Below are 24,453 nucleotides of genomic sequence, written 5' to 3' on the forward strand. Positions count from 1 at the left end.
AGCAGTTATGCTTTGTCACTGAGGATAGAGAAGTCACTGCATTCTCTCTGCTCTGCGTTATTATTCTCTTCATGGATGATCAAACCCACAATCTTTTGGTGTACAGGATGACGCTCCAACGAACCGAGCCATCCAGCCAGGGTGCAATCCAAAAATTTTTAGTTGATTCATAAACATCATTTTATTAACTCGGCAAATAATTGTGAATATTTGTTAGTTTATAGATCAAGAGCACATTATCCAAAGAACTACCCCCAAATTGAAAGATGCTATAGTTTGAATTTCCAGTTTAGTTCTAAACAAATAAAATGTTTATAGGAAAACTTGATAAGCAACATAGACACTCAGTAAGATAATAAATTGAAAATATACCTAAAGAAATGATTGAAGTGGGCAGTTTTTTTTTTGGGGGGGGGTTACTTAGAGACATTCCATCACAGTGTGGGATGAAGGGTTGCAGAAAGGATAGCACAGATGTTCAGGGGTGCAGTTCCCTCAAAAGGCACATTTTAGGTCCCCTGTCCTGGGGCTGTTAGTGCTCAGGTCACCCTGACACCAGTCCCTTTGTTATGCTCACGGAGTCCAGGGGATCCCAGTTCATAAAACAGTGAGGAGGTAAGTGCTGGGCACTAACGTAGAACACAGAGATGCATAGACAATCCAACGGCCTCATAAAGAATGTGCAAGGTGAGCGATTTGTAAAATTGGTCCATAGATCTCTATGCTGTGACCACTGTTACGTTTGAAACAGACATGGGACAAGGTCACTCAGAAGAATTCAGGTGGATCGAGCCGTTTTGGTTCTGTTTACCTTATTACATGGCATCAGAACGCCATGTGGGAAGAAATGGAAAAGTATCAAAGGAGTCTTTAGCTCATGGCCTTTATCATTGTTTCCCGTAGCTGCTGACAAACCACTATGAAAGGTGCTGGAAGTACTACTGTCTGCCAGGCGGGTGGGGGAACTTCGGAGCTGCCTCAGAGGAAGAACTTCATTTATCAAGAAAATTGTTCTGGGGCATTTTTGATGCCCTGTCTCAAAAGGTACTTTAATATTTTGTGAGCTTATTTGTGTGATAAAATAATTAAAGCCATAAGTTCTTGATAAGAATGATCAAGACTTAGTTTTGTTTTTTCCTGAATTTATAGCAAATGTTAAAAATGAAATTCATTAAGACTTTTCGTAATTGCTGTGGTACCATGTCTTTGCGATCATAACACTTTCTGAATCTAAAATGGCTAAGCATTTTAGGAAATTATGCACAGGGTTGATAACGTTTCTGTTGTATTTGGTCTTATTTGGGCTCAAAATCCCCTTAGTTACCTCCCCAATCTTATAAAACCTGAAGAAATCATATCAAGTATGAAAATATACTATATTAAATCTCCTGGAGTAGTAATATTCCAGTGGTTTACTGACCGTCCACTTGCTGCTATGGGCATGTAAGCCCCTCCACTCAGACGGCCCCTCATCGTCCCATATTTATGATGAATAATTCATATACTTTGAGAAGAGTGGATGGTCACAGAGAAAAGTAGACATCATGCTGGGTACAGTTGTGCTTACATTATTGATCACAATCATTTTGTCTTCCCCGATAGACTTGATGGGACTTCATGAGACTTTATGAGACTTCCCTAATAGCCAAAGTTTGCCTCCCAGTAGGGCACAGTTCGTGTGACTTCCTTTAGTAGTGACTTCTTGATAATTTTTCTTGCTGAATTATCTTTGGTAAACAGAGTCCTTTTAAAATAATAAGTACAAGACATTTTTAGAAGAATTAACAACATTAAAGTTGAATGGTTAAAGTGAGATCTGATTTAAATGATTATTTTTGATTTTTTTAAAAATCTGTAAATACAAATTTAATGAATCATGTAATTTATATACCAGATAGTTCAGTGATGCACAGTTCCTGTGTTTCCCTCCAGTTTGGCCCAAATTCTGATGTCTTTGCACTGAAATGCCCTCCGCAGATGTCCTCACGTGCGGTCTCTATAATGTGCGGCCCAATAACTGACAATAACTGAGAAATACAGTCCTCGTCGCCTGAAACGGGGTTTAGGTTGTAAAGACACATTGCCCACTTTGTTATACACTCAGCATATTCAAAGCCGCATCGTTTCAGGTATCGAGGAATACAGATTTAGAGAAGCAAAGATGTTTTCTTAGGCTGCAGCTGCAGCGTGTTGCTGTCAGCGTCTCGTGTTTGCAGGGATTTCGGGCTGAATGGCGTGTTTTCTGGGGCAGAATCTGCTGGTGAGCCGAGTTAGCCCAGGGGATTCACATTTTCTCCTTCAGCACCTCCCCCTCCACAGTGATCGTGTGGACAACTTCGGCTGAATTGTGACACACTATTTATTTCATTCTTTCGGTTCTCCATCTCCTCTTAGAAATATGAACAAGAGCTTTTCAAACTGGCTCTGCCGTGCCTGAGTGCGGTGGCGGGCGCACTGCCCCCGGACTACATGGAGTCAAACCACGTGGGCATGATGGAGAAGCAGTCATCCATGGATTCGGAGGGGAACTTCAACCCGCAGCCTGTCGAAACCTCCAAGTACGGACTCTTTCTGTTGTGGCAGCTTTTTGTTGTAAATGATGTGTGAAGTCTGAACTGATAAGGTGCTGAAGTGAGCTTTCTCTCGTCCTCCCCCGTGAACCAGTATCTTTACGAGGGGGCCCCTTTCCTGATTAAATGGTGGCAGTGATAACAATGATCTGAGTACCCCAAGTAGATGAGCTGTGTCTTCTAGGCACTCCTAACAGAATCGGGGGCCTCTGTTTATAACCACATGGGGCATCTGTAGTGCTGAGAATCAAGAAAGTCTATCCGTTACGTGGTTGGTTGAAAATTTACCCAAAATCTTTATTGAAATAGTAGCCAACCTCTGTAGGTCTCTGCCTCCATGCCCCCGGCATGAGCGCAGCTCTGTCCTGTGAGCTGTCCTTCGTGTCAGGTCACCGCAGCGAGGCCGAGGGTCCCACTGACATCCAGCGGATAAAGCGCAGCATGAGGTTGATGGGAAAGTTAGTCTACAGTTAGAAGGCAGTGTGACCATCTTAGCACAGACATAATGTCACTCAACGCGGTGAAACTTCTTCCGTGGGCTTCATTGCGTAAAATGTTCAACAAATAGGATGTTTGGGCACCTCGGGTGTTTGGAGTCTCAGCACTTGTGTTGTTGCTGTTACTGTCATTAAGTAGGAACGTGGTTTCCCATTTGCAAAGAAAGCTGCCTCTTCAGGCCACATTATCATTGAGTCTGTGGTCACTCAGGGAGATCAGTATTCACAAGGTCGTCCCTCGCTAGTCACTCTCCTGCCCTGTGAACTTGCTTTGGAGTTTAACTTTCCGCCTCTGGGCAGCCCCGAGCTGGTCACTCCCCTTCCTGGGTCACTTCGGCCCCAGTGTGTGCGGGCAGCTCAATGCGCCTTAAATGTGCGTGTCTGGTACTTGATGACAGTCCTATGAGAAAAGACTCCACCCAGTACTGGGCTTATGTGACTGACCCTTGTATTTCTTCCAAAGTAAGTAAAGCAAACCACCTGTTCACATTCCTACTTGGTAAGGTTCTGGTTTGCTAGCATACAGCAGAATCCAGGGTTTTAAAATAACATCAGAACAATGTCATAGTTTTGATTAATTAAATCAAATTAATTAATAAATGTTGGGCATATGTATTAATTTACCTAGGCTTGCTCTTTGGGGACTTTGAAACGGATTAGGTATAAACAGTAATCTCAATAATTTCTGTCTCTGTGACTTTTATATATATTTTTCCGAAGTACGCGTGTATCCCATAATTCAGTTACTGACTGATAACAGCTGGGAAAGAACAGTCACCATCTCATTATACCAGGTTGTAGTTAGAATTCTATTTCAACATTAATTTCATTAATAAGTCATATTCGCTAAAGAATGACATTATACATATACTTAATTTTTCATTCATAGATATATTTTATCTTCACGAGTTCATCAATTGCATGCACTCAGCATCTGTTCAAGAGATCAGATATTTATTTAAACATAAAAGGAGTCAAGAATAAATGTTATAAAATCCTAAAGTGTGTGTTAGTTATGTTTCCCTATATTCTATATTAGTAACAATTAGAACAGTTGGATAGACTATTAATAATTAAAGTCATTATCACATCACTCCTTGTATGAAATTAATTTAAAATTTAGTACACTTAAATAATGTCACCGGTCAGATTTCAGCAGTCTTCTACCCATGTAGAGTTGTTGCAGAAGAGGCTTAAGTCAAAAAGGAATAACTTCAAAAAATGAATATGGGAGAGAAGTGTGCCTTTAAGCTTGTTACATCTAACCATATCTTGATTCAGGTTTTAAAAAAAATTTGGTATGGTCTATTGTCCTCATCTTTGAATACATTTTAATTACTTTTATTTGTAAATATTATACATAAATATTATATTTAACTCATGCTAAGATATCATAAAGTATGAATATATTCATCATAAAGTATGAATCAATATATAGAACATTCTCTGCTTCTCTTTTATGACATTGTTCCTATCATATGGAAAAGTAATACCTTGTTAGAACAGATTTTTTAACAGCTATGCATGGAATGGGATTTAAGCATTCAGGGGCTGTGAGTAAATTATTAATGTGAGTCCCTGCGATCCTGTGAGCACCAAGCCTTTTCTCTGTTTCTCCCACAGTATTACGATTCCTGAGAAGCTGGAATACTTCATTAACAAATATGCTGAGCACTCCCACGACAGGTGGTCCATGGACAAGGTAAGGTCAGAGGCCTCTTCAAGCGGCACCGAGCGGCACTGGGCCCCCCAGTTCTGACCACACAGTTTTCTCCGTTAAAGGGAGAGCTTTATCTAGATTAGGAAAGAACTTTTAAATGACTTGCTAATATAATATTAGCTAGCTCTGCCACTAATACACATACGATACACTTATGAATAAGAATATTGGTGTTCAGCCCTGGCCAGTTTGGCTCATTGGATAGAGCGCCGGCCCACCGACTGAAGGGTCCTAGGTTCCATTCTGGTCAAGGGCACGTACCTTGGTTGCAGGTTCCCTGGCCCTGGTCGAGGTGTTCCAGGGATTCCTCAACATAATGTTGATTGGGATGGCAATTTTTATATTAAATTATGCTGGATAAAATTCAAACCTTAATCCTTACCTTGGTGCATTTTAGGTTTATTTCATCATGTGCACACTTAAACACCTGCACACATACACTCTCTAAAATTAATACATGCAAAACGATTTTGATGTTTGTTTTTTTAGTTGGCCAATGGATGGATTTATGGAGAAACTTATTCAGACTCATCTAAAGTTCAACCATTAATGAAGCCATATAAACTATTATCTGAAAAGGTGAGGGTTTTTTAGGTTATATAGTTTTAATTTTTTTTCAAAAAATTTTGTTATGTAATTTTCTATTAAAATCTCTTTTTTACTTTATATATACTATCTTTAACTTTTATTCCAAGGCTTCTTTTGTATCTTTTATCTTTTGTTTTCCCCCCCTCTATTCCCATTTTCTGTCATTGTTTAATTGGTTATTTTCTTCTCTACTTAATATTTTTCTGTTCCTTTTTGATTTTTATTCCTCTCCTGCATTTTTAAGAACTTGAGAAAATATTCTTTTCATTCCTGAGAGTGTCTTGCTGAGGTTTAATGAAGTCATCTCTTAGTGTTGTTATTTTTTGGGTAATCAGCTTCTTGAGAGTGAGGTGGAAGGGTGTCTAGCTCTTCTAGGTAGTGAGTTGGTGGAGGAGGTGATGGAGACAAAGGGGCTTAGGAAGGACAGTTAGGTCTCTTGATTACGATGGGAGGAGAGCCTTCATGCGCCTGTCATCTAATCTGCGCTTTGCTGACTGTGTTTCTCCTTTCAGTTCTGTCTAAAGTGTCAGGAGCTGGGTCGCGGAGGGAAACCAGCCCCTGGGCTGAGATGAGCAGGGACCCGTTAGCATTTGTCAGACCAGGGCCTGCTCACACTCTCATTTTCACTTTCCTTTTTATTTTTGAATGAACATGTCGATCGTGGTTTTTTTTAATCTTTCTTGACTCTTTTTCTTTTAGTCTTTGTTGTTGAAAGTATTACATAGGTCCTCCTTTTTCCCCCATGAACCTCTTCCAGCCCACTCGTCCTTTCCCCCCACCCCCCAGGCCCTCACCACGCATGCCATTGTCGTGTCCACGGGTTCAATCATTTTTTAAAAAAATGAAGTCAGTCTATTACAGAGCAAAGCATTAAATATTTTTATTTTTACTTGGATTCTTAATATTCCCCCACACCTTTTATTTTCTCCTCCTTTTTGTCTGTAGGAAAAAGAAATCTATCGCTGGCCAATCAAAGAATCTTTGAAAACGATGCTGGCTTGGGGCTGGAGAATTGAGCGCACGCGGGAGGGGGACAGCATGGCCCTCTACCACCGGACCCGGCGCATCTCTCAGACCAGCCAGGTGAGAGCACCGCCCGGAAGCCATGGTTTATACCAGGGGTCCTCAAACTACGGCCCACGGGCCACATGCAAATACAAATATTGTATTTGTTCCCGTTTGTTTTTTTACTTCAAAATAAGATATGTGCAGTGTGCATAGGAATTTGTTCATAGTTTTTTTTTTTTTAAACTATAGTCCGGCCCTCCCACGGTCTGAGGGACAGTGAACTGGCCCCCTGTTTAAAAAGTTTGAGGACCCCTGGTTTATGCTGTTGTAAGATAATTCTAATCTTTTATTTACTTATAAAAGTAAATAAAAACAAAAAAAAAGTTTCAAAACAAATAATTTGAAAATTCTGAAGATTAACGTAAAGTTTAGAGGGAAAAACACATTTGTTCCTTTTTATAATTTTCCGTGACGTCTTGGTTAAAGTGCTAGAGAGGTTAGCCAGGCCGCCCTTACCTGGCCAGGCTGTGAAGGGGTCCCCAGGGGTACAGTCTTGAAGTTGCACCAGTGAAAGCGGTAGTGTGTTCACTACCTGCAAGTGGGTTGTCTAGAACTTTCTCCTCTCCAGTAAGAGCTGAAGGCTGGTCCTTAGGGAGAAGTGGGAGGCCAGGCAGAAGTGATCCCGACCTCGAGCCCACGTGGCTGTGCCATCCAGGGGAGCTTGAGCACCTGCCACTTGCAAAGGTCTGCTGCGCACCCAGGCAGTCAGGGCCGGAGTTCCCAGAGCTCATCACTAATGGCACATCCAGGAAGCCCCGTCCCCTCAGCAAGCTGCTAGATGTGCGGCTAAGTGCTCCAGGACAGTGATCGCCAACCTTTCAGACCTCACAGACCACTGATTGGCGACCGCTGCTCCAGGAGGCACGGCCTAGACCTGGAGAACCTGGGTTCAAGGTCAGACCAAACACCAACTCTAAGCTCTGGTCCTTTCGTTTTCCTGAAGCTAAGTCTGTGATGGTCCCTGTCCGGACTGCTCAGGCCACTGTATCTGGGTACACAGACTATTGTGTTTATAGTGCCATTTATAGAGATGTTTTTGGGGAAAAAGCACATGAAACACGTATTTGAAATACATTTTTAAATAGATTAAGTTCTGATTTGGGCATATTTTACCTAAAGTTCTCTTAAGTAGGTATCATATAAATGGAAACTGTAAAAGCATATTTTACCTTTTCATCAAACTACATTTTGTTTTCATGTGTTTGAACACATACTGAGCACAGACTGAGTACGAGGCAGTAGGAGTGCAGAGAATTGAATGCAGCCGGGAGCCCTTTGTTAGTGATGGCCTGCAACAGCCTTCGTTTGGTTTCACAAGCCCAGATATGCGTTTTATTGTAGCTTTCATTTTGTTTCATGTTTATCCATGTCTAACAAGAGAGTACACATATGAAATATAACAATATGCATACATCATGAAGTATGTCTAATGTATCCTATATAATAAAGAGCTAATATGCTAATTAGACAGAACAGCAGAACAACCTTCTGGACAACCTTCCAGACGAAGTTGGGGCTGCCGCTGTGGCTGCGAGGGCTGAGCCCCTTGCACGAATTTCATGCATCAGGCCTCTAGTATTTATATAATCATACAACTATACTGTGAAATCTGTTAAGGTATAATTTTAGATTTATAGGCATGACACACTGTCACCTAATATGCCATTGGAGGAATGTGCTCAGAGCACAGGACAGCGGAACCTTGTTACCGTTGATAAGAAGATATGTTTCATTTTATAAATGCCAAACTTTAAAAATTAAGGAAACTTTCTGGTTATAGGAAACCTTTGTAAATCATTGAATACTAGTATATGTCCCCCAAAAATGTATACACACTTTAACAGCAGATAGCTCAATTGATGTTTCTTGCTTTTCAGGTTTAACCCATTGGAATTAATAATTATTCAAAGTATGATTACATTTTTGGGGACACCCTGTATATGTTATACTTTTAAAAGTAAAAAAGCTGGTTATATTTTATCTTAACATTTAGCTCATAAAGACATTTGTAAATATTGACCTCTTTGATTAATTATTGTTATGTGAGAAAGAGTAAAGTTCATTGCAGCCAAGTAGAATTTGTAAGAAACTCAAGAACACAAAGATCCTTTGATTAAGGGAACATTCTGGAATCTTAGAATCATTGCACAATTGAATGCTGATTATTAGCTTTTGGAGTTGGCAACCCTGAAGATGCCGGGGATTGGTATGCAGTCACAAGTAATTGTCAGGCACCCAAATATAATTTAATTTGCTAGATATGTTTGTGGGATCTGTTTGTGTAGATACTTGCCAGTTTTGTCTGAGGAAGTGTGTTTGGAAGTCCTTTTGCCTTATATTTCGGTAGTACCTTGCAAGTCTCTCTCCGCAGGGCGTTTTAATGAGATACTACTTTTCACACAAATTGTTTAGGTTTCTGTGGATGCTGCTCATGGGTACAGCCCCCGGGCCATTGACATGAGCAATGTCACACTGTCCAGGGACCTGCATGTAAGTATTGGCTACTATTTAAAATATTCTGCAAATCTTGTGGGTTGTTGTTGTTGTGTGTGTGTGTGTTATTTATCTTTATTGTTGAAAGTATTACAGATGTCCCCCTTATACCCCCATTGACCCCTTTCCTACTCCCTCCCCAGGGCTTCCCTGCACTATTGTCTGTGTCCATGGGTTATGCACATATGCATATAAATTCTTTGGTTAATCTCTTCCTGTCCCCCCTCCTCCCTTCCCTCTGAGATTCCTCAGTTGGTCTATTCTATGCTTCCATGTCTCAGTGTGACTGAATCAAACTTATACATATTTTTGTCAAATTGGCAAAAAATAAATTTTTTGGTGTGCCACACATTTTAGTAATTAACTTATGTGTGTGCCCTGAGATGAAAATCTAGACTACTTGTCTGATGTTCTCTGCCGTCGGTGTTTAATAAGGTTTAGGTTATCTTCCGAAGCTTTGGAAATTAAAAGAAAAAGTGGTAAATACTTTTTTGTTGTTGAAGTTCATAGCTAATTTGAAGTTCCATGATTGAATTAATCAAACACGTGTCTTTAAACATTAAAACTAACAATGACCATTCCCTTCAAATTTCCTCCACTGTTGCTGTCATTTCCCCATCATTCCCGTCCTCTGGGAGTCAGGCTCCAAGGAAGACAGCTGTGTTTGGTTATTTTCTGGAAGTACTTCATCACCAACACACTTTGTCTTATTAATTTAAAGCATGTTTTCATATTACACATTGGAAAACCAAGTTACCCTTTTCTACTTATTCAAACATAACTGAGTTGCTAAATATTTTGTTCACTTAAGGCTATGGCAGAAATGATGGCTGAAAACTACCATAATATATGGGCAAAGAAGAAGAAAATGGAACTGGAGTCCAAAGGTAATATTTTAAAAAAATCCTCACTGAAACGCAGAGTCCCACTGCCGGGGTGAAATAGATGCTTTAGCACCTGAGCCATTACACCTTCAAATTATTGGGATGTTCAGCTGGGAGGGAGCCCCGCCTCTTCTCCCTCCCGTGGCTGCGGGTGCTGTGGGCACTACTGTCAGGAAAGCCTGGTGCTCACGGTGTCATTGCCTCCCGAGGCCCATGGCCGTCTTCCTTGGAACACTCTGGCGCTGGGGGGAAGAGCCCGCGTGAGCCCTTTATCCTCGTGCAAGGAGAGGGCACAGGAGCTCTGTGCTGTGGCCCTGTGACATAGGCAGCGTGTCTCATTCCAGATGACTTCCCGCTGCTACTCTGTGTTCTTGTCTGGACATTCTCTTAGGAGGCGGGAACCACCCCCTGCTGGTGCCTTACGATACGCTGACCGCCAAAGAGAAAGCCAAGGACCGGGAGAAAGCACAGGACATCCTCAAGTTCTTGCAGATCAACGGCTACGCTGTGTCCAGGTAGAAGCCCACATGCCCCAGTCAGTCCCCTTGTAAGACTGGTTATACATCCCTGTCAGGTTCATTAAGGCCAAGAATGAAGTCAGCGACCTGTTTAAACCTCAGCGCTACTATTTCCTGCCTCAAACGCACATATCAGAACCATCAGTGCCCGTCGCTGTTTGCCAGAGTCCTTAGAGCTTGTTACTCCCCATCCATTATCCAGGCAGAAACGACGCTCTGCTTTTCTAAAGGCAGCACAGTAATAAAGTTTATTGCATAGTAATAAAGTTATTAGCTACAGTTTTACATCAGAGTATTCAAAATAGTCCTTATAAACTAAATCTCACCTTTGCCTTTAGCTACAGAATATTAAATAATCGTCTAAATTAGTATATGTAACATAACATTTTCTTAACTATTTACCTCCTAATAGTCTTGTGGATGTTGCTTTCCATTTTCATTCTGCTCTTCTAGAGGGTTCAAGGACCTGGAGTTGGATGCGCCTACGATTGAGAAGCGATTTGCCTACAGCTTCCTTCAGCAGCTCATCCGCTACGTGGACGAAGCCCATCAGTATATCTTGGAGTTTGGTAGGTATCTCGGTCCTGCCACCGACAGCCAACAGTCCCTTACATGGACCCAGCCATTTGTGTGACACGCGTGGGAGAGATTTAATGCAAAAGTGACAGCAAAAATGAACTTAGCAAGTCTTAAAACGCCATTGTTTTCTTTTACTTATTCACGGGAAGAACATTGTTGTGATATTACAAATTATTGTTTAAAGTTTCTAAAAACTACCCTGAATGTGTCTAAGATTTGATAGTGTATCTCTCAGATGGTTTTGACTTCTGTTTGCAAAAGAACTTTTTCAGGCAAGTTAGTTTGATTCTTAAAAATATGGAGGCTCTGCCTACGAATTTTACTAAAACCCCATATCCAACTTTGAATTGCTCCCTCTGCACCATGTGCTGCACGTTACGGTGGTCCTTCGTGTATCATTCCCTCTTCTGTGTGCACGAAGCCCCCTCTGCATGCTTGAAGGAGGGAGGAAAAGGCCACCTCTGAGCTAAATGCCTTCGGTCAATCGATTCTGAACCTCGAGATCATTTTCTGGGCCCTGGGGAGACCTGGGTGTTTTTGCTTTGCTTATGGAAGTCGCTCAGCTTAGAGGCACTCTCTCAGCCCAGCTGTGGGACCTGCTGCTGAGATGGGTAGTCGTCCTTGTTCTGTTCCCATTCTTCTCTCCAGGCCACTGAGCCCTTGGCGCTGCGCTGGGTGTCTGTGCTCACAGACACGTAGCTGGGCTCTGCTCAGTTGCTTTTTAATTGATTTGGCTGTTTGTTTAAATTCCTTTTTATTTCTTACTACACTGCCAAAGTTAGCCTGTGTGTTTCTGGTTGGCTTTTCACATCCACTCGGTGGGGTAGCACATTCCTCAGTGCTGGGAACTCTGCGTGCGGGTGGGGATTGGGATGCTGGACGTGCCCATGTTCCTGAACACTCTCTCCCGTCTGCAGATGGCGGCAGCAGAGGCAAAGGACAGCGCTTCCCTTACGAGCAAGAAATCAAGTTCTTTGCCAAAGTACAGTATACCGTCCGTCTTGTTTTCGCTTCCGTGTGTTTGCTTACAGAGGACACCGTTAGCTTTTCGCCTCTTTTCAGAACGCACCTGCCTTTAAGTGTGACTTCTTCTCAAGCCTGCAGATTGTGGCACCCACAGCTGCATGCACTGTGTGGGCGATGGGCTCCCGCAGCTCGCTCTGCCTCCCTGCCTGAGTTCTCAGAGTTCTCCTTTTCCGGCTTTATCATACAACATAGAAGAAAATACCCATTTCTTAGTATTGGAATGTTGTTATGATTGAACATTTTTAGTTGAGCATTTCTTTCAGAAAGATGAAAAACACCAGCTGATTTGTAACCGGGAACATGAAAAGGACAGTCACAATAGGACCTTTATGGTGGGGCCTTAGTCTGCTGGCTTACAGATGGGGAGACTGAGGCTCAGAGACCACCTGTTGGTCAGATACTGAGTGTTCATTCCATGTAACACAATTTATCAAGAATCTGCTATTTGCCCTGAGCATTGATCACTTTAGCCACTGGGGAAGGTGCAGAGTTTGTTGTCAAGTTTCCATGTTAGTTTATTGACTTTCTCTGTGTGTGCACTGTGCCTGGCCTGTCAGGCATCAGACCTTGTCCTGGCACATCTCTGTCACGGACACAGAATGCCCTGGACACTTTCCCGTGGACAGGATGTTGCAATTAACCCAAAGACCTAATCACGTCTGCCAATTTCCTTTCAAAGCACTCGCATTAGAAATTGTTTGCAAAATGGCACATTCTTCCGATTGACTTACATTTGGCTCCCGTCTTACGTTTTTAGAATTGTGCCTTTTACTGCCAGGGAGATTTCTCTGGTCTTTTCTTCTGCTCAAGGTCTGCATGAGGCATCCGAAGTTTATTCTGAGCTGCACGCTGCCAGTCGCCTCTTTCACTGTGACACAAACCGCTGGGTAGTCAGGGGTGGGGATGCTGAATTCATGGCCTGCACCCTGTTTAAAGACATCCTTGTATTGCATCGCCCGAGTCCTCAGCACCCTAGTGATTTTGTTTGCCGGTGCCTAGTGTGGCTTAATGTCTACTAAACCTATGACTCATTCATTCACGTATTTGTTGAGTACGTATCACATGCCAATCACTAAGTTCAGGCAATGTCTCAACTTTCTAGGAAGATCACCAGACGTCCATGTTCCTGTCCTGTATACATATTCTGCACCACCTTGTAGGGGACAATGTAGTGAGAGAGACTTGAGTCTCAGTGCTGGGAATGCCATTTAGCCTTACTTTTTTCATTTATTTGTTCAACACACATTGGTCTGCTGGTTGTTACGTGCACAGCAGAACCCTCAGCATTGGTGCTTCGTGGTAAATGACCCTGCGAGATGGTGGTCACAGGGTCCAGGAAAGGTCTGAGGGGGAACAAACTCAGAAGTTTCTTGTTCTCTGTGTCCCAGAGACCGCGGGAGAGAGACTAATCCCAGATCACAGAGGGTGTAAAACTGCAGAGGGTGTTGCAAGAGCCGGGGATGGGGAGGCCTTGTCCAGTTGAGGAGCGAGCAAGGGCGTCCTGTGGAAGAGCCCAGAGGAGGCCTGCAGGACGGAGTGGACTGTCGCGGGCGAGGGAGGAGCATTGCAGACAGAGGGCGTGGCCCGGGCCCAGCCTGTGGCTAAGTGGGCAGGGCGGGAGGAGGTCACCCAAGGCCCCCAGGGCTGGCGCAGGAAGTGGGAGGCGACTCTGAGGGGACCACGCCTTGTCTGCACCTCAGTTTGCACCAGCAGAGAAGGGATGGCACTGCCGCACAGAGTCTCAGCGGGTGGGCTGCATGCAGATGTCACTGCCGTGCTCACACGTGGCAGAGGCCCACAATTGGCAGTCATTGATTGCGACCAAATGGCATGTATGGATTATTAAGAATATTTCATTTTGATAAAATACTAAAAATCATTCCAAACAGCTGAGCGTCGGCCTGGGGACTGAAGGGTCCCAGGTTCGATTCCGGTCAGGGGCATGTGCCTGGGTTGCGGGCACATCCCCAGTGGGGGATGTGCAGGCAGGAGCAGGGCCAGGTGAGAGCCACTCCCTGGCGGGGGCTGGTGCGGCTGCGGGGATTGGGACCTGTTGCATGTGGACATGGTCTGCCTGCTCCAGCCTCAGCGCTCACTCACCCCCCAAACTCCACTGTGTACACCTGCCTTCTTTTCCTTCCTTTCAGGTTGTCCTGCCTCTAATTGATCAGTATTTCAAAAACCATCGTTTATACTTCCTGTCTGCAGCGAGCAGACCGCTGTGCTCTGGAGGACATGCGTCAAACAAGGAGAAGGAAATGGTGACGAGGTAAACAGCTGTGCACACAGACTGTTGGGGGGCGGGGCGGAGCCGGGCGCACCCTGGGGAAGGAGCGCTGGCCTGAGCAGCTGTGTCCAGTGCCTCTGCCTGGCCGTCCACCTGCTCTCAGACCCCGGGGATGACAGTTTCAGCAGGTTAATCCATGTGATCTAGACAGTGAGGTTTTCTGTATTCGCTGCTGAATGGAAGGACTAAAATACACACACAATTCACAGGTGGAGGCTCGAGAGCACCCCTGTGTTAGGAGGTTGGAAAGATGGTGCTTTTAACATTAATTTATTAAAATTCTTTCCGATCTCATATTTTTACCAACTTTAATTTTTTAGGAGGGCAAAATCCCATTTACAAAAGTTATAATTTTAAGTATTAAAAAAATAATGTCAACTCTTGGAAGAAAGTGAAGTCAGTGCAGCCTTTCCGAGCATTCCCCTTGCCCTGCTCTAGCTGGCATGGTAGCAGCGCTTTCTCATTTTCGTTTAAATCTAAGTATTCGTCATAGATTTACTGGGGTTGCCCTGGGGTTTCCAGTGTGAACCCAGAATTCTCCCAGAACTTGCACACGAGAAGCTTGACTGAGGGAGCCTTTTCCTCGTGGCTGCGCTGTCTGGGCAGGGCCCAGCTCTAGCTGCAGCGGAAACACTTTTCTGGACATGCCTCACCCGTACGAAGCAGGCACGGGTTTTCCTTGGGCTCGGCATTAATGATATGCTGGATGGCAGTGCCGTGCAGGCTGTCGGATAGAGGAGATGGGACTGGGTGCAGCGAGTGAAGAATTAGACTTCTGCATTAGTGACATTGGGAATGGGGACTTGAATGGAATTTTAAACTCATCTCTTTACTCAGATACATTATCTGTTTTCCAGCCAGTAGGTAGCCAGTCGTGTGATAGAGGATTGCAATAGCATTAAAATGTCCCCAAACTCAGTCAAGTAAAAATCTACCCGCAATGTTGATAAAACTGATGTACAATGAATATGTCCCAAGGGGCGTCCACTCACCTCACGGGCCTTCCTCAGCTCCTGGGCCCAGGTCCCCTGGACAGTGAGTGCTCACAGGGCGCCAAGTTCCCACTGACCCATGCCCCCAGGGCCACTGCAGAGTGTCCTTGTCCTCCCTGGGCCCAGTCAGCCTTTGTCACACACAGTGTGTTCCCGAGGGCATCGGTCATACAGATACTGCTCAGTTACATAAATCAGGAGACAAAGCCATCAGAGGACAGAGGAACAATACAGAGACTTGTACACATGCCGCTTCTCCCCCTCGCCTGCTCTGTCTGCTGCCTCCGTGCCATTGTCAGTCCTACTCCCAGAACTGCTCACGGACCACAGGGCCCTCGTCCTTGCTGACCTACCCTCACCAAGTGAACCAGAGCAGCTTCACCGTCTGGTACCAGGGCAGGTTCAGGGAATGTGGATTCACCGTGGAATGTTGTCATTGGCATTAACTGTTGTCATTGACATCTTCCATCTTTTGAATTTTCATGAATGTTTTCACTTAATTGATCAGCACTAAGAAGCCACTGAAGCCTCTCCCAGGGGAGAATGACCATCCGGGGCTTCTGGCAGGAGCAGGGGAGCGGAAGGGCGGGCTGGGCCACGCAGGCAGTGGAGGCCCCGTAACACAAGTGCCACTGCCAGTGCGGGGCCCCTCGGGCTCCTTCCGCAGAGACTCTTGAATGCCTGCCCGGGACGCGGTGCTGTCCTGGCCCTGGATATGGTGCTGCCCTAACCCAGGGATATGCAAGGACACAGTCCTTAATTGTCATGAACTCAGAAGTACGGCTGAATGACGCAGACACGTGGAGCTCACCATGTAATAAGGGTGATGCATGGAGGTGGGACATGTATGAAGTGCTGGGGTGTAGAGGGCACTGTGTGAGTGGGAAGAGGGGCTGGGTGTGAGAGACACAGAGAGAGACAGCCAACCAGGCAAGTCGAGAGGCAGGCCAGCGTGGTGCTGAGGTGCCAGGCTGGGCAGTCGACACTGTTGTGTCACTGGCACCCTGGAGGAGTTTCAGAAGGGCCAGTTTCAGGAAGCGGTTAAGTTTGGTTTGGTATTTATTGGCTAGTAGCAGCTTGTTCATCTGGAGATCCAGCCAAAGTTGGAAATATGTGTTTGGTGGAGAAATGCTTGAATCCGAGTGTCACAGGTTCCACAGCCAGTGAGGCCACATGGAGATGGAGAAGGTCGGTGTGCTGGTCGGTCCTGAGGCCCTCAGGGTGCTCAGTGGGGAGCAGTGGCAGGGCAGCAAGGGGTGCTGGAGCCAGCGAGTGAGTAGCGATGCTGAGGGAGAACCCACATAAATTCTCCAGTGTTAGTCATGAGGGGAGAGAGAGAGGACCAAGTATTATGGAAATACTAGAGGCCCAGTGCATGAAATTCGTGCACTCAGGGGGGGCCTTCAGCCCAACCTGCACCCTCTCACAGTCCAGGAGCCCTCGGGGGATGTCTGACTGACGGCTTAGGCCCGCTCCATCAGTCGGACATCCTTAGCACTGCCTCAGAGGCAGGAGAGGCTCCCGCCACTGCTGCTGCGCTTGCCAGCTGTGAACCTGGCTTTTGGTTGAGCAGCGCTCCCCCTGTGGGAGCACACTGACCACCAGGGGCAGCTCCTGCGTTGAGTGTCTGCCCCCTGGTGGTCAGTGTGCGTCGTAGCGACTGGTTGTTCTGCCGTTCGGTTGATTTGCATATTAGCCTTTTATTATATAGGATTTTTAGAGAAAGGGTAGGCCAGAGCTCATAACAAACAAACGTACACCCTGAAAGTGACAGCACAGGAGGGCCAGCTTTCTATATGTCGCTGATTCTCACAGGGGGCACATCAGGTACTGTTAGGAGCAGCTGATGGAAGAGGTCACTTTTCTCTGACGGGGTCTCAGACTTAAGTGTCACCTAACGGCATGGGATACAGAGCAGTTCTGTTTGACATCACAGCAAAGTGTCCCAGGTCTGGCTTGCTCGGGAAAAACACAGCCCTTGTGCTGCGAATTCAGCATGTCTCAGGAAGCTTCCCCAGGACACCAGAGAGCACCCCCTAGTGAGAGGTCAACGGTATCTCAAGATAAATCCAGAATGTGTGCAGTTCTGAGATGTGGTCGCTCCCCTTCAGCTGAGGCAAATCCTGGTGCGGTCAGTCCTCACGTGGAGCTCTGTGGTGAGGCATCTGGAGAGGCTGCTCGTGTTCTGTTTTGTTGTCCAGATAACAGCGCAGGGCTGATGCCATGAAATCGGGTGTCTGCCCGAGTAGATGGCTGTTTAGAACTTCCAGCACTGGAGAGACTCCCCCCGTGTGATGACTTTCACTTATAAATGAGTCCACTTTGTAACTGCAGTGAGATACGAGGCCACACTCTCTTAGGGGAGTCAGCATCACAGGTGTGATTTTCTCGGCCTCCTTTCTGCCAGCCTGTCACGAGCAGCTAGTTGCCCTGTTTATTCCCTGGCGGCGGCGGTGCCCCATGCTGCCACGCTGGTCCTGGGAGAGCTGTGCCGGGAGGAGGGCAGCCAGGACCAGCGCTGACCGTGCTTGGGAAGTCGGGCTGGATGTGGGTGGTGCCGTCACATCCCTGTCCAAGGTGACAGCGTCAGGACTGTGTCTCCGCAGAGTGCAGAGGTGGATGTGAGGGCAGCGTCCGTTACCTGGGAAGACAGATGCAGACAGAAATTCAGGAACGGCCTTTGGGAAATGCTTGGTTGGGAGGGACGGGAGTGTTATGTGTAAGGGCTCAAGGTTGGGGAGAGGCAAAGTCCAAGTGATGAAACACACTCAAACTTAACATAACGTTTTATGCCCAAAGCACCACATTTCTGTTGTTAAATAATGTACAACCACCAATTCTAGAATTTCAATAGTACATTTGGACAGATAAATCTTTTCTTTGTGGTTTTTCTTTAGTTATATTTTTGCGGGTTTCATATAGATTGCTTTTATATTAATTAGCTTTGCTTTTAATTTTTTTTTGTTTCTTATAATATGTGCTTTTTTAACCATGTTTGTTAAAGATATGCACTCAGAAACTTTCTTTAATACCTTTACTCCATATTCTGCTTGGAGAATCAGTACTTTCTGCGTGACATCATGTTGCTTTTTCCGGCTCATAGATCAGCTGTTTATTTTTCTTTTTTCTTCTTCTTTTTTTTCTTTTCATTTTATTTTCATTTCTCCCTGTCTCTTCTACCTCCCCCCTCTCCCCCTTTCTCTTTGGTTTTCTTTTGTCTTCAGCCTGTTCTGCAAACTCGGAGTTCTTGTCAGGCATAGGATCTCACTGTTTGGTAAGGAGACCCCTGGACAAGCACCCGCATGGCCTCACTGGGTCCTTCGCGTCAGCACTGTGTGGTGTGCGGTGTTGCATGCGCGCACGTGGGCATGGCTGCATGTGCTCGTCCTGGGCCTGGCCCCGGGCCTGCAGGTCCTTCCTCAGGAGCCTGCCCAGTGGTGAAATGGGAGACCAGCTTTTTATACTCGTCCACTGTTCACGTGAAAACCCAAAGGTTGTACCATTACCGAGCAAGGGACTGGGGACGGCAGTGCGTGCCATGTTTATATCAGAGGGAGCAGCTTAACAGGGACCTTGAATGCGTGTTTGCTGATCTCGGATCGACTCAGTAACGAGCTGTTATAGGTGAAAAAATTTTCCCTGCACTTACGTTTAACGCTCTGGACTACCCATGTGCATGCCGACTGCATTTCAGACATGGAGCCTCAGAGTAGACAGCGAGGCCAAGGATTCACTTAGCCAAAGTGACTTTTCTAGAACCACTCAGCCCATAGTCAGTTTCTGTTGGTTTCTGAGTTCACCGAGCTGAAGTCCACACTCTGGCACCTGCCTCCACTGCGTGCAGGGTGGCCACTCCCTCCCCCATGTCCTCGCTGAGGGGACTCCGCGAGGCTGACAGAGCTGAGTGGGACCTTCCCTCCATCTGCTGTGGTCAGCTGGCCAAGTACACGCGAGCTCCATATGTGAGCTCTCAAGGCAGAGTTAGGGTGACCTCAGTAACAAGGCATTCAGTGCCCTGAAAAAGGTGCTATCAGCTTAACTCCATTTACAGGGAAAACTAAGAGTTCTATCAAGGGCACAGTGAATAACTGAGGAATAGGTATATATATATGTGTGTGTACATACATAAATACACACAAATAACTTGTAAGTTCTAAACATTAAATTTTTTGAGAAATTACAGTTTCTGAATATAATTACTTGACATATTTGGTTTCCATTATAATTGCATCCAATATTTGGTGTTTTTAAATTTAGTTATTATAAGTTATATTTCATATAGATTGCCTGAATTTTTGCATTAATGTTTCAGTTATCCAAAATTAATGTGGAAATCATCTTTTTTTTAAAATTTATTTCAGAGAGAGAAAGAGGAAGGGAAGAGAAAGAGAAACACTGATGTGTTGTCCCACTTACTAGTATGTATGCATTCAGTGGTTGATTCTTGTATGTGCTCTGACCAGGGATCAAACCGGGGATGACACTCTAACCGGTGAGCCACCAGGGCAGGGTGGACATTATCTTCTGCATAATTCCCGGGAGACTAACTTTGGTTGGACTTCTCTTCAACCGAGAAACATTTCATACAGAATGTTCATGTACTCCACCTTCTCACAGTAACAGTGGATTCCAACATCTTCCGTTTGTCTTTAGGGAGTGTGACCTCATATAGAGCTTGATAAGGACAAGGTTTCTAGCTGCACTGTTTTTGTTAAACCTAACCCAAGGGTATGTTGAGAGAGAGAGAGAGAGAGAGAGAGAGAGAGAGAGAGAGAGAGAGAGAGAGAGAGAAAGAAACATCAATTGGTTGCCTCCGGCACTCACCCCAACCTGGGATCAAACCGGCGACCTGGTTATGTGCCCTGACCGTGAATCAAACCTGCAACCTTTCGGTGTATGGATGACGCTCCAACCAACTGAGCCACTCGGCCAGGGCTCAGCTGCACTTTTTTGCATTCTTGTGAATGAGCATAATACTGCCGTTACGTGGCTTCTAACTTCTTACCTATAGGAAACGCTTGGTTTCCTGGGTTATCTCACTATATAATTTCCTTTTGTTAATTTCTGAGGTATTCCACACAGGCACCAAGTACACAGTGTTCAGGACAGCCTGGTGCCATAGCTTGTGAAATGTCACCTGTGTCTGTACCCATTTTTAAAAAGTTTTTAACAGGAACTTTTTGGAGAGCTACTATGTAACTGTTCTTCAACACCATATTTTTGTGAATTCTTTATATTATTTTGATATCTGTTATTGTTTCAAATTTGCTTTGGCATTTTCCTGTAAAATAACACAAACTCCAAGAGGCCAAACATACTACAATATAGACATGTCCAGTTATTAGAATCTTTAAGTCTAAGACATGTAAACTTTATTTTTTTAAATATGTACACATATATTTAAACACTTTATCTTTAATCTGTGTTTATTTCTTTAATAGCTACTGAAAGCTTTTCTGTTGTTTTTTGACACCGCATTATCAACCCTCACACTCGGGAGCCCACTCCCTCACACTCGCAGAGCATGTGTAACTAGGGTGCCTTATGGAAGCTGTCGGGGAACTGCTGGCGTAGCTGCGAGTTCCTCACACACTCCCCTGAGTCCTGGGGGATGGAGTTGACCCCTGCACCCGGTAACTCTATGCCGAAGCACCTGCAGGTGCCCTCTTGGTTTAACTTTATTTTTATTGTTGACATTATTACAGATGTCCTCACCCCCCTACCCACCTCCATTAGACACGTAACCTTCAGACGACGCAGCTATAACCTGGCGCAGACACTCATGGTGTCCTGGAGGGAACGGTGTGGGCTTTGAGCCAGAAAACCCAGGTGCAAGTCCTATGTGTGTAACTAAGCCAGCGGACTGGTCTGGACAAGGACTTGCTGTCTCTGAACTTCGGCTTTTATTTTTGAACCAGACTAAAATAGGTAGCCTAATCTTAGAGCTCTGGCACGTATCAGTCCAGTGTTGGGTGATGAGCGTTCAAGTGCCAGGTGAGCTGTAACCGCACAGCTTTCACCTGGAAGAGGTTCCAGGCAGGACGGAAAGTTGACAAATAATTCTCTGGTTTTGTCTTTGAGCACAGGTGAAGTGTAGAGAGAGCCATGTTCCTAACTCATGAAATGAGTGAGAAAAGTGCAATTGAGACCAAGGGGAGCTTTAAAAAAAACCAGGGGACCAGACTCTTGTCTGTTGGTGGCGCTCGTGGTGAGCTAGTGGCAGTGCCTGTGGTGAGCTAGTTTGATAAGTAATGGAATATTTATCCAAGTTGGATGCCAAATGGTAGTTACATCTACAAGTCTCTCCTGGGTTTGAAATGCTTTTCTTTAAAAAAAATTTTTTTTATTGCATTTTAGAGAGAGGAAGGGGAAAGAGAGAAACATCAATGATGCAAGAGAATCATTGTTCGGCTGCCTCCTGCACGCCCCCTACTGGGGATGGAGCCCGCACCCCGGGCGTGTGCCCTGACAGGGAATCAAACCAGCAGAGCCACACTGGGCAGGGTGAGAGATATCTCTAATCTATAGAGTGAGGAAGCCTAAAACTTGGACTTAATACAGTTTATCTTTAATCCAAATATTTCCTGTCTTTTGAAGCACACTCTCTAAGAATTAAAGACATTAGTGTTTTCATGCCATTCTTTTTATATTAAAAAAGGTAAGGTTTTAACAAGGGGGACAGGCCTCATTCCCCACAGAACAGTAGTTCTCGTGTATCCATTAAAACGGTTTATGGGGAAAATAATGAAAAAGTAGCATCTTGTGTACATATAGGCTTGGCTGTTGGACTCTGGAATGCTTGCTAGTGGTTGTAAGTTCATACTGATGACCCATTGCTGACTGAGGAGCGAGTGCCTTTAATCCCCCCCCCCCCCCCCCCACTGCTGCTCAGGAACTCTCATCCCTGATTTCCAGGCAGTTAGAGAAGACAAACCCCTCGCATTCCAGCCCAGGGCAGCCTTTCAGCGGCTTTAGTGGAGGCGGGGTCAGGCTGCGAGGGCAGCGATGGTGGCACGGGGCACAGCGGCACTTCTTAAGGCTTCACTTTTCCTTATGAAAATAAACCTAATGCCTTACTGACGTCACTCAGCAAAGCACTGTACGTTTGTGTGTGCAGGGCGTTCTCCAGGAGGTGAGGACAGAAATGATTTCTTACGTGCCAGTTCCCCAGGCCACCTGCAGGCGTGTCGTGTTTCTCCTGCCGCCAGGGAGCACTGTTCTCTCTGAATCCCCGCAGACCATCCGGTCTTCCCAGAACACAGCCTCATGTGCACGCCTACTCACCCAGTGGCTTCCCATTTCTTTAGAATAAAGAGCAGAATTCTTCATCCGGCCACGTGCCCGGTCCCTAGTCCGGCTCCTGTGGGCTCCATTCGCATCCCTGAGCAAGTTGCGGCTCCCTGTGCTTCAGCCTCAGGGGCCTCTCTCTGCTCCCTGACCGTGTGGATTCCCTTTCTGCCCAGGTCCCGGCATGTACTGTCATTGCCGACTGGCACAGGGTCCCCTACAGTCCATTCACTTGCCGATCCCTCATCCCCGCCATGGAGGCAGCTGCCCATCCTTCAGAGTTCCAGCCAGACACTCCTCTCTCAGGCCACCTTCCCCACCTCCCGAGGCCTCTCCTGCCTGTGATGCTCACGGCTCCTACACCTGCTCCTCCTCTCTGGTGATGTCCCTGGGTTAACATCTCATTCTGGCCCAAACCGCTCAGCTCTTTGAGGGCTTATTGCTGTATCCGCAGCCTGAAGGAAGTCTGACCCCTGGTCGGCATCCTCAGAAACCGCCCCCTGCTTGGGAACCGCCCCGTGAGGGTGTGCGGGTGCTTGTCCAGGGGTCTCCTTACCAAACAGTGAGGTCCTATGCCTGACAAGAACTCCGATTTTGCTGAACAGGCTGAAGACAAAAGAAGACCAAAGAGCAAAAGGGGAAGGGGGCAGGTAGGAAAGATAGGGAGAAATGGAAATAAAAGAAAAGAAAAACAGCTGATAAATGTCCCATTTAACCCATAAGAAAAAACTTAAAAATATGTTCCTAAAGTCTTCCCTGCTGATATGCTGATCAAATTCACCCCCAACCCCTTGGTGGCACCGCAGGAGCGTCCTGGCTCACGTCACTCGGCCCTTCAGAGGTTTGCATGTTGGGATTTCATCCTTTTAAAATATCAGTCAGATTCCAATCTGTTCACAATCCGTCTTTCTGTTGCACCTAAGAAACACGCCCAGAGTTCTTGCTCCAGTTGCAGGGCACTGCCCCTGGCCCCCCCTCCTTCCGTCACACATCTCCTTCCCCATCTACCCGCATCAGCCACTTCACTTCCTCATTCTCTGCCCCAGGGCCTTTGCACCTACAGTTTCCTCTGCCTGGGCCCTTCTCCCAGCTGCATGCACGGTCTGTTCCTTCATTGTTCCTTCAAATAGCTCTGCTCATTTCCCACTTCCTTGGGGTCGGCCTCCTAACCACTCCCTTGTTACTCTCTCCTGCTACCTATTTTTACTGTGGCCTGATATTATGTTACATGCTGATTTTTGATGAATTGTTTGTTATCTGTATCCCAACTAAAATGCAAGTACCTTGAGAATGCTGTTTTGCTTATCACTTGAAGTTTGAGAGTGTCTGGTATGTAACCAGTATTTATTGAGTGAATGAATAAATAATGAAATGAGTAATACTTTCAGGGACTACAGCACAAGCCCTAAGATTGCCACCAGCCAATAGACAGGGACGTAACAAATCCTGCCCTTCTGCTCGTTTTGTTTTCGTTACCATCAGGAATTCTGAGGCACCAAGCACAAGATGAACGGGACCTTTCTGAAAGTACTCAGAGGCTCCGTAATGAGTGCCTTATTTTTGTTGTTGTTTGTATCATGTCACTCAACTGGCTCGCTGCCATTCTAAAGCAAGTATTAGTTCCCATGTATATTTAATTCATTCATTTTAGGACACTTTTTTATATAAAGACTATAACATACTCAAATGTCATAAAAACTTAAAATCAGACCGGAGTTGTTAACCCCAGGATCCAGGAAATGACGATATGTTATACAGTGAGGGAAAAAAAAGTGTGCACACACATTATATATAGAATACAGAATAAAGATATCATAACGTCAGACTATCTTGTGAGCAATCAAGTCACTGTAACTTTGGACTTGCTTTTCTTATTATCACAAAGTAATATATATGTAGTGGTTGTATAATTCACATTTCTGCCCATCAAAATGAGGGGATTAC

The 24,453-nt window shown here is 45.4% G+C and overlaps 1 protein-coding gene across 1 annotated transcript in view; it reads left to right on the plus strand.

Moving 5' to 3' along the window:
- Nucleotides 1-24,453, plus strand: part of RYR2 (ryanodine receptor 2) — a 169,795-nt gene that overhangs the window by 85,727 nt on the left and 59,615 nt on the right. The window contains 12 exon segments of the mRNA XM_023744551.1: nucleotides 904-1,044; nucleotides 2,395-2,558; nucleotides 4,691-4,769; nucleotides 5,277-5,366; nucleotides 6,321-6,458; nucleotides 8,856-8,933; nucleotides 9,748-9,823; nucleotides 10,212-10,335; nucleotides 10,792-10,907; nucleotides 11,835-11,899; nucleotides 14,091-14,212; nucleotides 18,447-18,496. Of these exon segments, the coding sequence (XP_023600319.1) occupies nucleotides 904-1,044; nucleotides 2,395-2,558; nucleotides 4,691-4,769; nucleotides 5,277-5,366; nucleotides 6,321-6,458; nucleotides 8,856-8,933; nucleotides 9,748-9,823; nucleotides 10,212-10,335; nucleotides 10,792-10,907; nucleotides 11,835-11,899; nucleotides 14,091-14,212; nucleotides 18,447-18,496 (1,243 nt within the window).

The sequence above is a fragment of the Myotis lucifugus genome, unplaced genomic scaffold (assembly GCF_000147115.1).
Source record: "Myotis lucifugus unplaced genomic scaffold, Myoluc2.0 scaffold_473, whole genome shotgun sequence".
Classification (NCBI taxonomy): domain Eukaryota; kingdom Metazoa; phylum Chordata; class Mammalia; order Chiroptera; family Vespertilionidae; genus Myotis; species Myotis lucifugus.